The sequence below is a fragment of the Cutaneotrichosporon cavernicola genome (genome assembly GCF_030864355.1).
Source record: "Cutaneotrichosporon cavernicola HIS019 DNA, chromosome: 2".
NCBI classification, from domain to species: domain Eukaryota; kingdom Fungi; phylum Basidiomycota; class Tremellomycetes; order Trichosporonales; family Trichosporonaceae; genus Cutaneotrichosporon; species Cutaneotrichosporon cavernicola.
In genome coordinates this window covers 2013936-2029043 of record NC_083394.1, presented here as the reverse complement: position 1 = coordinate 2029043, position 15108 = coordinate 2013936, and the positions used below count along the sequence as shown (strand labels likewise).

The 15108-nt window shown below is 59.1% G+C and overlaps 4 protein-coding genes across 4 annotated transcripts; 2 read left to right on the top strand and 2 right to left on the bottom strand.

The window, feature by feature from the left end:
• Positions 1-539: 539 nt before the first annotated feature.
• CcaverHIS019_0207890 (uncharacterized protein) lies at positions 540-3088 on the top strand (the record flags this gene model as incomplete). Its single annotated transcript, XM_060597840.1, has 4 exons — positions 540-597; positions 1144-1187; positions 1424-1714; positions 1766-3088. The coding sequence occupies 4 exons, from the start codon at positions 540-542 to the stop codon at positions 3086-3088; spliced, it is 1716 nt and encodes a 571-aa protein (XP_060454693.1).
• A 2096-nt stretch (positions 3089-5184) lies between these two features.
• On the bottom strand, positions 5185-8382 carry YME2 (uncharacterized protein; the record flags this gene model as incomplete). Its single annotated transcript, XM_060597839.1, has 1 exon — positions 5185-8382. One exon carries the CDS (start codon positions 8380-8382, stop codon positions 5185-5187), a length of 3198 nt encoding a protein of 1065 aa, XP_060454692.1.
• Positions 8383-8650: 268 nt separating this feature from the next.
• Positions 8651-11521, bottom strand: CcaverHIS019_0207870 (uncharacterized protein; the record flags this gene model as incomplete). The annotated part of the gene is made up of 3 exons (XM_060597838.1): positions 8651-11178; positions 11227-11321; positions 11454-11521. The coding sequence occupies 3 exons, from the start codon at positions 11519-11521 to the stop codon at positions 8651-8653; spliced, it is 2691 nt and encodes an 896-aa protein (XP_060454691.1).
• Positions 11522-13068: 1547 nt separating this feature from the next.
• On the top strand, positions 13069-14613 carry CcaverHIS019_0207860 (uncharacterized protein; the record flags this gene model as incomplete). Its single annotated transcript, XM_060597837.1, has 3 exons — positions 13069-13183; positions 13215-13255; positions 13288-14613. 3 exons carry the CDS (start codon positions 13069-13071, stop codon positions 14611-14613), a joined length of 1482 nt encoding a protein of 493 aa, XP_060454690.1.
• Positions 14614-15108: the final 495 nt, after the last annotated feature.

Below are 15108 nucleotides of genomic sequence, written 5' to 3'. Positions count from 1 at the left end.
AATGTAGAGGTAACGCTTAGTGGCTGGGCCATGGGCCATGGGCCATTGAGCTGAGCAATTGAGAAACAGCGTGACCATGAACAGCTAGCTGCAAAGGGAGCTTGGACCGCTGATGAGCGCTGATCACTCAACAATTAGTCCAAGCTCAGATTCAAAACTCGGCTTGTTTGCTTTTATGGCGGGCTTTGGCTGACGCAACAGTGGAGTGTGGAGTGCATCAACATGTGAGAGTCAGTGTCATTACTGATGGTGGGCGAGGCGAGATGATGTTAGCATGAAACAAGCTACTCGTGGATCATGATTGGATTGGGTTGGGACAGCAGTGGCAACATGAGCGATCGAGTTCTCCTGATTGCTGATCTCTTCCCCGGCTGCCCCGCGTGCCCCGCGAGGTCCCATTAAGAAGACGAGACGTCTTGAGATCTGGAGCGAATGAACGTGTTGCAGCTCCAGATCTCCAGGGCCCAACGCCACGGTAGTCTTCACGTGTTTTAACGTATTCAAGTTTGTCTCAGCTCTCAATATCCCAGTTCCGGACTATGCAAGAACGAGCTCGTTTGGTAGCCAAGAACCTCGAATCTAGGCTTGAGGCCACGTGTTCCACATAGAATGCCTATTTGTTCCCTCTTTTGCGGATCAGGCTGATCTCTGACCTGAATGGCTGACCTGCGAGTCTGCTGAGAATGCCCACCAGACTGCATCGAGCCACGTGGCAAAGTTGCTCGGCCCCGGCCGAGCCGCCCATCCAAAGACCAAAGACCGAGGTGATATCTGGGAAGTCTACGTGGGCCCACCGGCCCAACCAACTGACTAAATCAACTCGCCACCTCAGCGCCAAGCAGTCTGGCCTTGGGCTGTGCTGCGCACCATTGTAATATTCCATTATTCAGCCCCTACCAATACCAATCATAACTCCACCTACAGCAAGTTAGTTGACAAGGGCTTTGGCTCTCGTGATCACTGTTGAGTCAGTGTCGTCCCATTCTCCAATCTTCTACTTTCCTACTCCTACTCCTACTCCCACTCCCGTCTCCTACTCCTCCACATCACCATTTCCAGTCACCTTATCCATTCCGCTCCTTTGAACAAAACATCTTCCTCCTCACACGCCACCTCCCACGTCATCCAACCGAGGCGGCGCAGCCGCCCCCTTCATTCACATCGCTCTTCTCTCTCACTCCATCCAGGTAAGTGCCAAGAACCCACCCCCCGCCCCTTCCACCCGAGCAGTCTCCCACGTGATGAGAGCCAGAAGTCCGCTACTGCCACGTCCGATTCTGGACACGGCGAAACATGTGCGCCGACTTCATGCACCACCCTCTGATTTTTGGACTCGTACACACCCACTCAGACGACGACGCGCCAGCCTCCGTGCCGCAATCCGACCTCGCTCTCCCGCAATCCTCGGACCTGCTGACACCAGCCCACAATGGCACCATACACGCCCATTCCAAGCGGCCCGACCGGGTCGAACGCATCGTCACCACGCCGGCCGTTGTCCTTCCGTTTGCACTCGCGGCGCCAGAGCTTGATGCCGGATCCGGACGAGATGGACCGCGCTTTCGATGGACCAGGTGACGACGACGACGACGCTCATGAGGGCCACGCCCTGCTGGGCAACAACTCGATACCGCAGCAGCCACAGCAGCAGCAGCAGCAGACCCGATCTGGCACCCCGCCTATGCCCGGTGACTACGACTTCAACCGCGACTACGTGAGTCGCCCTGATCTCAGGTGTTTGCCGGCGTATGCTGACATGCCATAGTTTCTTCCTCCTCTTGATTCCCCCCCTCCGTTCGAGCCATATTCGGCACAGAATCCCGCGCCCGGCAATAGCAATGGCATCTTACCATCAGAGCCCGTAGCGCGTCCTCAGCAAGCCCGCCACTTCCTCGGTGGTGTGCTACCTACAGCCTTCCTGCCCAGGAGGGAGGCGCCACACGCCGTGGGGGGTGGCCAGAGTGGTGTGTTTGCCAACCTGTCCGCGCGCCCCGGTGGTCGTCCAATTGAGCGCCCTGAGGAGGGTGCCGAGTACGCCAACGAGGAAGAGCTGAAAGACGCTCCGCCCTCGTACCAGACGGCATTGCGCGACGCCGTCCCGCCGTACTGGGACACGACCGTTGTTCTTCCATCGTCCGCTTCACCCTTTGGGCCTCTCCACTCGTCAATCAACGGCGACGAGATCCTCATCGACGGTATGCCTTCTGGCAACTTGTTCGGCTTCATCTGGAACCTCGTCGTCTCGGTCTCCTTCCAATGGGTCGGCTTCCTCCTCACATACGTTCTCCACACTACACATGCGGCCAAGCACGGCTCGCGTGCTGGCCTGGGCATTACTCTTGTTCGGTTTGGCCTGTCGCTTCGCGAGACGGGTATCGAGTACCAGGAGACGGACCGATATCCTGGCGACTTGGACAGAGACCCCATCACGGGCGAGTACAAGAATGACATACTCGCGGAGGAGCAGCTCAAAATGTACGGTTCGCAGAGCTGGCCCATCTCAATTGCCGACATGTTCAACCCGGGGTCGAATGCGACAATCATCCTGCACAGCCTCGAAGACGCAAAAGCATACGCATGGAAGTATAACCACTCGTTACTGGACCTGATGCGGCCACCAGCGAGGGACGTCGGCCGGTCATACGTTTGGTTCAGCTTCCTGCTCATGGTGTGCGGCTGGTTCCTGGTCCTGGCGTCGGTCGGCGGGTGGTGGCGCGTGAAGCGCTTCGAACGCAAGCTGTACCAGGCGCAGCGCGAGAGCGAAGCTGCGCAAGCGGCCGCTCGTGGCGAAGTCAACCTCGAGGAGGAGGAGGACGAGTCCCCAGCCCAGCCTGGGCCGCACCAGCTGTCATACTACACCTCTGCATTCACACAAGCAGTGAATGGTGCGCGTGAGATTCAACAGGGCTTTTTCGGTGCACGAGGACGCCGGCTCAACCGCGGCGACACGCTATTCGGGCAGGACGAGAGCGAACGAGATCTGCTCGAGGCGCAGGGATATGGTCTCGAACCGATGGCCCACAATCGTTCAAGTGAGGACGATTTTGGGCGACAGAACCGTGGCGGCCTGTGGGGCAATCAGCGATAGAAGTTGTATACCAGTAGGATCTGATGTCGAGTCGGTGAACCCATAGACGTTCTCTGTAACTCGTTCTGCGAGGTGCACATGTGTGCGCCACGCCTGTCTTGGGCGCAGATCCATTTTCCGGCATTCACGAAGAAGGTATTGCAGAGTGTGTGGAATGTGTCAGCTGGACCTGACTGTGGCGCAGAACTAGTCCACGAACTCATGAGAAAACAGGGGTTTCACGCCGATGGGCCGACTTGTTGTTGCACACGAGCAATTGCGAAAGGATGAAAGGTGCCATGGTGCAAGACAGCGTCTATTAGTCTATGATGGTGCTACATGTTGATCTGATAGTGTACAGCGTTGAATCTGTGGGCTGATGTGGTGGCGGTTGAATGTTGGGTGCTGATGTGAGGTACACTGTGTTTGGGTGCTATCCGTGACAGTTTGTTCAGCGGTCCCGAGCCCTTCCAATTGCCGAGCGGCCTGCTGCCTGATAGAGAAAAGCGAGTGATACTCATTCGGGAAGCACTGAGTTAGCCAGTCTAGCAGGCAATACACGTACCCATCTCGTCTTTGTCGGTTTCCTCGGAATCATAAACAGCCTCCATACCCATCCCCATATCGCACCCAACTTTAACGAAACACCACAGGCCCCATATGGCCACGACGCTAACCCCGAACGCGATGGAAGCCGTATACCCATATCCCAGCTTTTTGGCGGCTGCGAACGCGGCTGGCTCGCGGGCGATCCACGAAACGATACAGCCGAACACGGCCATTGTATCGTAGATGAGGGCGGTGTAACCGACAATGATAGGCATCCATTCCATAAGGGCTGTTTCTCTTGGTCGTATCATTCGCTTCCCAAGCGATACTACCCATTTCTGGCGGGAGAGATTGGAGGGATGCAAAAGGGTCCAAGCCGCCATAAAGACGAGGAAGAAGACTATAGCGCCGACGATGCCCACCAGCAAAGAGGCGAACAAGACCAGCGAGATAAAGGTGAAGAGGGCAGTGAGGCGGGTGCGGCATACGCTGAAGAGGGCGCAAGATACGATGGCGACGGTGGTGGCGACAAGTAGGAATGGGACTCTTGCGGGCCGGATGATGTGCACGTCCATGATGGAACCAGGTGAGGCGCCTTTCATGGTGAGTCAAATTGGAGAAGTGGTTGATCAAATGGCCAATCGAGATACAACGCACTGCCACGTACAGTCGACTGCCTTCCTCACACTGTGCCTTTGGACTTTGATACAAGGTGCCGTCATTCGGGATCTTGACTGACTGACTGAAACCAAGCTGTGGGGTTCTCTCCCTTCAGGGAAACAGCGCTGTGTTGCCACTTTTCAGCAGAGTTGGCTTGGTACTGAAACGTTGCGCACATCAATCAAAGGATCTACAGACCTGTGTCGCATTTAGCCTTTGGCATGTGAAACAATGTCGAATTCCCCGCGACGATCCTCACTGCCACACTCTACGGTACGCTCAAAACTGGCTCCTCGTTCAAGTTCAAGTACACATCTTGCGTTCTTGCATTCTGTTACTTTATTCTTCCTCTGATCAAGGCTGCTCGGATACTTGTGCACCTCTTCCGCCACCCCGCCCAAGCCCTGCCACTACCCACGTTATTTTCACCAGGTCCGAGTACCGTGCTTGGCATCGTCACCGCTTCTGCCTTCCGATTCTCCACCCACACCTGCTCGATGTGCCTGCCAGGCAACCTGGGCCGCGTTTCCGTTCCCGTGCGTCCCCATTTCTATGCATAATGTCTTTCTTGGTGATGATCCCGCGTGGCTGTGGAACATCGGGAATGTACAGTGTGTCCGAGTGGAAAGCCGATGCCTATGACAATTGTCGCGCCTCCGAGAACTCGGCGTACATTCGGCGGTGCAAACTCCGCAGCACGCGATATTTATACAACCTCTGTAGGACGTGCTTTGCCCGCATTGTGGTGAGCGCGGAACGCCAATGGCTCCTGACTGAGATTGTCAGGGATCGCGCAGTAGCCTGCAAACAGCCGTGCGGACAAGTACCTCCCTGATCTGCTCAAAGCTCTGTTCTCCATTCAACTCGCTACGGCATAGCTCTACATATGGATAGACAGTACACGACTCTCATTTGCGCCTCTTCGGGTCCACATTGAACGCCTTGAGCTGCTCTGCGCTGTCGGCCTCAGCCTTACGGATCTTGTCCATGCACTTTCCAAGCGATTCAGCGAGGTACTGCGCGCGCTGGTGGACCGAGCTGCCAGTGCCAAACCATCCCGCCGTCGCGACATTGAGGCGGTCGCCATCACTCGCGATGCTCTTGAGCTGCGCGAGCTCGGTTTCGTATCCCGCAATGTCCGCCTCGGCTTTCTTGATCACGGCGGCATTGTACTCGATCTGGCACATGGCTTGGAAGATGGGCTCGTCCACAAGTGATTTAAAGCTCTCCCGGAACACGGGCTTGCCGGGCTTAACCATTGAGGGGCAGGTGCGGCCGCCCGTGGACGCCGTGATGAAGATGAGGCCGTGCTCCTCCATCGCCTTAAGACATGTGTCGGCGCCCTTGAAGGGGAACTCGGAGAGGAGCTGCGCGTAGCCCATCTCAGGGTTCCTGGCCAGCGAACTGACAACCTTCCATGCCTGCGCGCGGGTCCAGGGGAGCGCCTTGGCTTCCTCACTGTCGTCGCCGAAGGCCGTCTTGCGGATCTCAACGGCGTTGCGCAGCACAATGTCGTCGACGGCCGCGGTCAGTTTCTGTCCATTGCGCACCTTGTACACGAGCAACTCGAGGTCGACCATGCGTCCACCGAGCTTGGCCACGTCGGCCGTCTCCTCGGCTGTGAGCTCGACTGGGTGACCCTCAGTAGAGAGCTTCTCGCGCACAAACTCGAGAGCGTTGTAGTCGTCCGCGTCTGAGAGGTTGACCTGGTTGAGCGGCTTGGATGGCAGAGCAGCCGTGAGCGTCTTGCCCGCAACGCTGCCCTCGCCGACGACGATCACATGCGCCACTTTGTTCTCAATTAGCGACGCGCCCCACTCGGCTAAGACGCTCCACAGCTCGCCGCGTGCGGGCTTGAAGGCAAAGTTGCGCAGCACGACGACGGGAAGCGTCTTGATCAGCTCGGCGTCGCTGTCGTCATCCGCATCGGGCATGTCCGACTGCGTTGCTGCCTTGACCTCCTTGTCGAACGCGATGCTGGAGCCCGTAGGTGGGACGCCCTCACCTGCAATCGGTGCAGTCGAACCCAGCAACGGCGCCACGCCTGACACGTCGTTCTCGGTCATCTCCTCAATGCCGAACCCGAGCTCGCTGATGGGCCCGTTGCCGGCTACGCAGTCGATCCGCCCATCATGCCACACCCCCTGCTCAACCATGCGCTGCCGCTTCTCGCGGTCGGCCGCGAGGCTGACTTTGTTGCGCTCGTGCTGCTCCGCGGCAACGCGGTCCTCCTTCGCGTGGCTCGACACCTCCTTGAGCGCATTGGCGACAATGTCAAGGATATTGCGCATCTGCTGGTCGGCAGGAGTCGAGAAGCCCGACTTCTGCCCGATCAGACCGACCGACGCGAGGTCGATCAGCCCGTTGATGTTTTGCAGGAACGAGAACACGGGCCAGTACCCTGTCTGGCCAGCAAGCCCATCCACCAGCGACGAGTCCGACTTGGCCTTCCCGACCTCGCCGCAGTCGATGACGAGGCTCGGCTTCTTCGAATCCTTGAGCACACGATCAACAAGGTCGTGCTTGCCACTCCCAGGAGGACCAGTGACGACGATAAACGTGGACGGGAACTCGGTGAGCCAGTGCTCGACGCTGCGCTCGGCCTCGACTCTGTCGCGGAACGACGCACGTCCCAGGTCGTCAACGTTGCGCTTCCAACGCGACATCCTGGACGGCAACAGCGTGTTCTTGACCGGCATCACAAAGTTGTCTCTGATAAACTGCACCACCGGGTACTGCTGGAGGTCCCAAATGCCCTCGATGCGGGCCTTGACGAAGAACTCGCGGATCGGGTCAAAGAACGTGTAGCTGAACATGCCGATGAGGAACGCGAGTACTGGTAGCGCAATGCGTGGGTGGTTCGACACCCAGTCGCGGAAGTAGTGCGCCTTAAGCGGACGCTCAAAGTAGATTCTCAGACGAGAGAGTGGCGCAGCGGGACTTTGGCCCTCATAGTCGGCCGACTTGGTCGGCGTGAGGAACCCATGTAGCGAATTGTTGGCGTTGACAGCCGTCGAGACTCTTCTGAACATAACCAGTGCCGACCTCAGCTGGCCAGCAGGGACAGGAGTCGGCGGAATAATGTTGAAGATGCGCCCGTACGGTCGGAATAGTGTATACAGCACCTCCTGGGACACGTCGGGTCCATCAAACTCCACGCGTAGGCGCGAGCTCGGGAAGCGGTTCATGTCCTCGGTCCACTGCCGTCCGCGGACCATCCACACGCGCCCGGCGCCAGCCGTGCGCTGCCACCCACGCAGCTCGGGGGATTGTCCGTCCGCGCCGCCCTTGGGCGGGGCGAGGTCGCCAGAGAAGAGGTAGTGGCCAGCCTCGTTTGAGCACGCCGACGCGCGGCGGTTCATCCCCTTCCCGTCCACGAGCGACGACCACCACGGACCGATCCACGTCGGCCAACCGCCGTGCTTGTGAGCGGCCTCGATGAAGAGAGGGAGGAACAGTGCGGAGGCCGAGATGGGGTCGGGAATCGCCTCCTCGGGCGTGTGGAAGTCGTTGACAAACGCCTTGCGTGGCAGCTGGTCCACCGCGGGTGCGACGTAAGAGAAGTGACAGAACACACCGCCGTCCTTGCGCGCCACTTCCCAGCTCTCAACCCGGAACGCGTACCGTCCCTTCAGCTCGCTTGTGATGGTCACGAGGTTGGCCAGGAGCGCCTCTTCGAACCACGCGGCGACCCATGGCCGCGGGTCTAACGACCCGAGCCGGATCGGTAGGACCTGCGAGATAAAGATCGAGGAATGCTCGCGCTGCACCACCCCTGCCGAGCCCTCGTCGAAGCCCTCAGGCACGTGGGCGTCGCTATGGGTGTGATCAGCAGGGTGTTCGGTGGGGTCGACTGGTGCGTCCTTTGGCGTGTCGGCTGCAGGCAGGGGGTCTGACGGAGGAGGAGGGGGGTCGGACGGGGGAGGGGGAGTATTGGGTGGCGGGGGTGGAGTCGTCGGAGGCGGCGGCGGAGTACTCGCCGCGAAACGAAGACCTGCGGTTGGGCGAAGGCCGCATTGCCGTGATGCTGCGAATGGCGCTAGGCGCGGCCGCAGGAAAGGCCGCATGCCGACACCCCTTAGCGGGTGTTTGACGGCAGGCAACATGGCCCTCCGACTTGAAGAGTGAATGGAGGGTCGAGGAGAAGATGGTGCGAAAGAGAGAAAGGGAGGTGGCGAAGTGGTGCGAGAGCGGAAGTGACGCAAGGTGGAGGTGATCGGCCCTGACCAGGCATCACCCAGGCACACGTGCTCGTTTTTCGCAGTACGCGACGCGACCTGGCTACCGTCATAGCCGCCACGCAGGCTCAATCACTTCACTGATTCATACACCGCACGCCATGCGTACGCTTCTAGCTACTATACGCCGTTTTAATTACATCTTGGACTTGGGCACGCCAGCGTCGATAAGGGTGACGGCGGCGTTGGAGAGGGCGGGCGCGTCGCGCTCCTTGACCTTGGTCTGGAAGATGACCTTGTCGCCCTCCTTCCACATCTCGGTGACGAGAGTCTCACCAGGAATGACGGTACCGGCGAAGCGCACCTTGATGTCCTTGTACGGACCGAACGTCTTGTAGACGTGGCGGCCGGCGAAGCCCATAGAGCAGAGGCCGTGAAGGATCGGCTTCTTGAAGCCGCCAATGATGGAGAACTGGGGGTCGATGTGGAGCGGGTTGTAGTCGCCCGAGAGGCGGTAGAGCGCGGCCTGGTCAACCGAGGTCTTCTCCTCGACAACCGCGTCGGGCGTGCGGTTAGGCGCCGCGTTGGGGGCGGTGGCAGCGCCACGGTCCTTGGCCGCGCGCTTGCCGCCGAAGCCGCCGGAGCCACGGATGAAGACGGTCGAGTGGTTCTCGTAGATGAGCTCGTCAGTCTTGGCGTCGCGAGACTCGATGACGGTGGTCACGGCCGCCGCCTTGCCCTTGTCGAGGACCTCAAAGAGGCGCGCCTTGTTGACAAGCTTGCCCGAGGTTGGGACCTTGCCCTTGATCGACAGGTACTGCTCGCCGTGGAGGAGCTTGCCGGGGTTGTAGTTGGGCAGGAAGTCGTAGTCGCCGAGGCCAGCAGTGAACTGCGGGATGACACCGAAAGTGGGGAGGGGCTGGAAGTCGGCGTCGTTCTCGTAGGTCCACTGGAGCTCATTGGCGTGCGCACCGATGCCGAGGTTGTAGAGCATAACGTCACGCTCGGTGAACTCGTACTCAATGCCCTTGGCCTCGGCACGCTTGGCCTTGACAATGGCCTCGGGGTCCTCGGGGTCGACGTAGTCCTTCTCCTCAGGGGCGAGGTTGGAGAAGTTCTCGAAGATCTGCATGCCTGACTCCTGGGTGTTGCGGGGGTGGGTGGCGTTCTCGTCAAAGGTGGTGATCTCCTTCCACTTGGCGGCAACCTGTTCGGGGGTGGGGACGCGGTTGTTTGGGAAGACCGCACCGTGGGTGCGCTGCCAGCGGAGAGCGGCGACCTGGCCGCCGTAGGTCTCGATGACCTGGCCGGTGCCCTTCTGGTCCTTCGAGGTAAGGAAGGCGACGACAGGGGCGACGAAATCGGGCGAGAAAGTCTTGACCATCTCCTCGGTCCAGATGGTGGCGGTCATGGCAGTACCAGCCGAGGGCGCGAGGATGTTGGTGAGGATGTTGTTCTTCTTGCCCTCGATGGCGAGCGAGCGGCCGAAACCGATGAGGCCAGCCTTGGCCGAGGCGTAGTTGCCCTGGCCGTGAGCGCCAATGATGCCGTTGGGCGACGAGGTGACGAGAATGCGGCCGTACTTCTGCTCCTGGAAGATGGGCCAGACAGCCTTGCAGCAGCGGAAAGTGCCACGGAGGTGGACGGACATGACAGTGTCCCACTGCTCCTCGGTCATGTTGACGAACGCCTTGTCACGGAGGACACCGGCGTTGCAGACAAGGACCTGGACGCCACCAAAGTTGTCAAGAGCGACCTTGACGATCTTCTCGCCCTCCTCGGCCGAGCAGACAGCCGCGGCAGCCTTGGCACCGAGCTGCTGGCACTCCTTGACGACAGCCTCAGCGTTCTTGCCGCTGACGTCGTTGACGACGACGTTGGCGCCAAGCTTGGCGTAGAGGTGAGCGTAAGCGCGGCCGAGACCAGCACCGGCACCAGTGATGATGACAGTCTGGCCCTTGAACTCGACGGGGGGAGGCGGGCCCTGCTGGTTGGGCTTGAGGCTGGGCTGCTTCTCAATAACCGACATGAGGCTGCGGCCGGCAGCCTTGAGGTCGCCGGGGTATTCGACATCCTTGGAGAAGTCGGTGATGCTCTTCCACTCGTGGCGAATAGCAGTGGGAGTGAAGGTGTCGTCGGTCTTGAAGAGGTGGCCCTTCGAACGTTCCCAGCGGAGCTCAGAGTAGAAGCCGCCGCCGACCTCGAAGATGCGGCCGCGGACATCAGGCCCGTTGCGAGCGGTCAGGACGCCGATGATGGGAGCGATAAAGTCAGGGTTGAGGCCCTTGAGCACCTCTGGGGGCATGACCGTCTGGGTCATGGCCGAAGCGGCGAGGGGAACAATCGTGTTTGCGCGGATGTCGTACTTGACACCCTCAATTGAGAGCGACTTGGAAAAGGCGACGAGCGCCATCTTGGCGGCCGAGTAGTTGGCCTGGCCCATGTTGCCGTAGATACCGGCGGGCGACGAAGTGTTAACGACACGGCCAAACTTCTGCTGGCGGAAGAGGGGCCAGACAGCCTTGGTCATCGAAAACGCGCCCTTGAGGTGGACGGCGATGACGGCGTCCCACTGCGCGTCATCCATCTTCTTGAACGACTTGTCACGGAGGATACCTGCGTTGTTGATGAGGACGTGGACGGTACCGAAAGCCTGGACGGCCTGGTCCACAATCTTCTGGCCCTCGGTAACCGAGCCGACGGCAATAGCAGCCTGACCACCGGCTAGGGGTCAGTACACTGCTCACGGACAGTCTCAAGAGCTGGACTCACCGGCCTTGATCTCGTCAACGACCTTCTGGGCCGACTGAGCCGAGACATCGTTAACGACGACCTTGGCGCCGCGGGCACCGAAGAAGTGTGAGTAGCTGGAGTGGGAAGGAATGGGGACAAGGTGCGGGAACGTGGAGATCAAAGGAAAGGGCGTCAGCAGCTGCTCCCGGTGTTCATTCCAGCCACTAGCTCGAAACTGACTCGCCGCCCGCTCTCGTACGACTTACCCAGCGCCAATGCCACCGCCTGCGCCGGTGATGAGGACGACGAGGTCCTTGAAGTCGAGGGAAGCCATGTTGCCTGAGTTCTAAGGAAAGTCTGTTGTCAGTTGTGCCCAATGTCTTGGGATGTCTCACTGACAATCTGGTTTTGATCCGAGGCAAGAGGATCTGATGGAAGAGAAGAGACAAGAAGAGAAGGCAAGAGTTGCTAGTTAAGAGGATACTAGTGGATAGGCGGATAGGTAGGATGACAGGGGGTGGGACACCATCCCCGGCTAATCCGGGTATCCGGCTCCCACGATCTTCGCCCAACACTGACCGCGTCCTTATGTAACCCTTACTTTGGGCTTAATTTGCCTTTGGCGGCCGATGATGTGGACCTCTCCAATCCTCATTCTCGGCGCGCCATGACACCACAAGCCTATCCAGATGCAGATGCAATTCGCTCAGTCCGCTGCGCAGCTCAGACAATCTTGCGATCTCAGGTTCCGGTGACCTAAACGAGCCGGGCGAAAATGAACCACGTCGGTGTACTGGCTGGTCGGCCTCTCGGCCGTGTGCGTTCCGCCCTCTGCACGCGGGTACGACGGTGTGTGGTTCCGCGCTCCACTCCATTCCAGCTCACCGCAAGCCGCACTTGGCCGTGGCTGTCGACATTAGAAGCCGCGTTTGGTGCTGACGGCGGACGCCGGCGGTTCTCACCGACGCGTGTCGAGTAGAGAGTGCAGTTGCGGCAAAGATGTAGAGAGAAGAGACCGCCTTGGGCCGAGATCAATAAGGCTCTCGGTTGGTTTGTCGCCAATGACTCCCTCAGTGCTGACACGGCAGAACGTGGGCTTCTTGTAGATCAATTAACGCGACGCGGTCGGACCCCGAGAGTAAGCGGGTAGATGTACGGATCATCCCGTAGACATGTAGAGCGGCGTGAGGGTTGGAGTTGAGGTAGTCAGAGCCGATCCGACCTTTGATCCAAGCCGAGACATGTGGTAATGTACATGTGCCGTAGTCACTCACTTTGATGCCAGAACACTGCAGTCTCACTGCTTTTTAATGACCTAATCCAGATATTTCGTTGGCAGTACAACCGACCGACCTAGCTCAGCAACCGCCTGGCTCAGCGACGAAGCCGGTATGAGGTTGAGGGCCACGGCCTCGTTGCGATGCCGTTGGACCATCCGCTACAGGTAACCCGTTTTGAGTTCTGGTCGTAGTGAATGTCACGGCTCTTCCAGTCACATCACGCCACGTATGCCACACATGAGCGCCACGTCTGATCTCATCCCGTTCGTGCCACAAAAGATGGGCTGTGACAAGTACGTGCTTGATGGCATACTTGATGGTAATCTGCCCTGAAAGTGACGGAACTTGGAGAGCCCGGAGCCCGGAGCCCCGTTCTTGTGCAGTCAGGGTTTATTAGGTGGAGAAACTTGTGCCAGAACTCTCTGTAACATTCCATCAGATCATCAGATTAATATGTCATCAGCTGATCACACTATCGAGTCGAATCCTCGCGTGCCCTCGGTTCCAGCTACAGACAATGCCAATGGGTACTAGTACCCCGCCGGCACCTCTAACAACGGTCATCTCCCCGGGCGCCGTCAACAACACACATACACAGAACATGGTAGACACAAGCAAGGCCAAGGAGGTCCAGCATGACAATATCGAGACGCTCCTAGCGTGGCTGGGGACGTTCAAGGGCTTCCACAACAAGCTCGCCTTAAAGGCTGCCGACGGTTCGTTGGGTTCGGGCCGCGCTGACAGCAGATGCCGGCCGTGGTCTCTTCGCATACAGCCAGTCTATTAGTGTATGTCGCCTTCCTTACATCGCTGATGGAAGTCTGGAGAGCCGATCTTGGTTATTCCTGCGGCGTCGCTGCTCAACCCCCTCACCCTGGCCAAGTCAGCCTTGAACAGCATCCCAGCGCATCTGTTCCCGGCGCCCGCAACCGCATCACCACGCCGCTCGCCCAACGGTACCGCAAGATTGACTACAACCCAGCTCCTCACGCTGCATCTCGCGCTCACGCGCGACCCGCTCAAGCGCCACAAGTCTGAGTGGCAGGTGTTTATCGACACGCTCCCCGAGTTCCGCCCTCTCCACCCACTCACGTGGGTTGTGCCGGACCCGGACAACGAGGCACCCGACGCCTTCTGGCCCGCGCTCGAGCAGTGCCTCTCTGAGAGTGTGAGGATCAAGATCGACGCTGTGCGCCGGCGCTACGAGGCGGACAAGAAGCTGCTGCGCAATGTGCTTGCCACTGAAGAGCCGTTCAAAGCACAGAACCTGGGCAGCCTAATCTCGGACGAGACACTGCTGTGGGCTTGGCTCAACGTCAACACACGCACGGTTTCCACGCCGCTTGGGCTGGCCGAGCCGTCGTCGTCGAGGTGGACGGTGAACAACCACTCGTTTGTGCCACTCCTCGATATGATCAACCACACTTCGTTACCTGGTACCGAGTGCCCAAAACCCGAGCCCATGCCGAGCACCAGCGTCACCAAGCGCGGCGCGCGCGCAGCCGCACGGCCAGGGAAGCAGCACCTTGTTCCAGGCAAGGTGGATGTTGTATTGTTCGCGCCGCACCGCGGTCTCGAGGATGGCGAGCAGGTGCTCTTCCTTTACGGGGCGCATTCCAACGCAACCCTCTTCGCCGAGTACGGCTTCACGGAAATTGACCTCTGTGTTAGTCCTTTGACATGGCCCAACGACGACATCGATGTTGGACCATGGGTCGAGGCGCTGTGGAAGCAGGACGGGAACGACGCGAAGAAGGAGGCGCTCCAACACGCCGGGATGTGGGATCACAATCGCCTGGCTGCGAACGGCGGTGAGCCGTGTCCCTCCGTGGGGCTCATGACGACGCTGTGCGTTCTCGCGTCGTCCGACGACGCCGTGTTCACGCCACACAACATGCACGCGCGCAATTTCTCGCGGCCGACCAAGATGGCCGCTCGGCGCATGCTCCAGCGTATCTGCGAAAGCGTGCTCGCCGACGCAGCAGACTGCATCGAGGAACTCGTGGAGGTCGGCCCCTCGGCGGGCAAGGACCAGGAGAAGGTGTTCGCCGTCAGCGTCGTCCGCGGTCTGCTTCGTGAGGAGGAAGTTATCACACGCAGTATCCTTGAGACGTTGCAGGGTGGCAGCTCGATCCCGGGCTTCTAAGCCAGTCAAACTAAGGATCATGTCGGAAGTCAAGCAGATTAGAAGGGAAATCAGCCCTACACAACTGGAGTAATTAGAAAATCCGAATAGAACCGCCCACGAGCGTTGTAATGTAGTGCTTAGGTGTATCATGAAATCATGTCTTCTTGTGTAGTTGAATGTTTGTGGCGCGCGGCTGAAGTGACAACCTCGCATCGCGGCCCTGCATTCGGCCGCAACGAGGCCGTGCAGACCGTGTTCGTAGTATGTCCTCGTGTCGTTCCTTTTTTGTGTCTGAGCGCGGCTTTGGATGGGTGACGTGACGTTACGGGCGGTTGTGATTGATGAAGGACCTTCTCGGTTAAGGTCAATGATGATCTAGGGTTGGCGAATACGCGGAGCACGCCGCGTGCCCAACGCCTTGCGCCTCTGTGCCTTCCTTCTGGGTATTCCCCCCGATTTCCAGATAAGGCCCTGTCGTTTACGCCCTACGTTTGTAGATGGGGCAAACGTGCT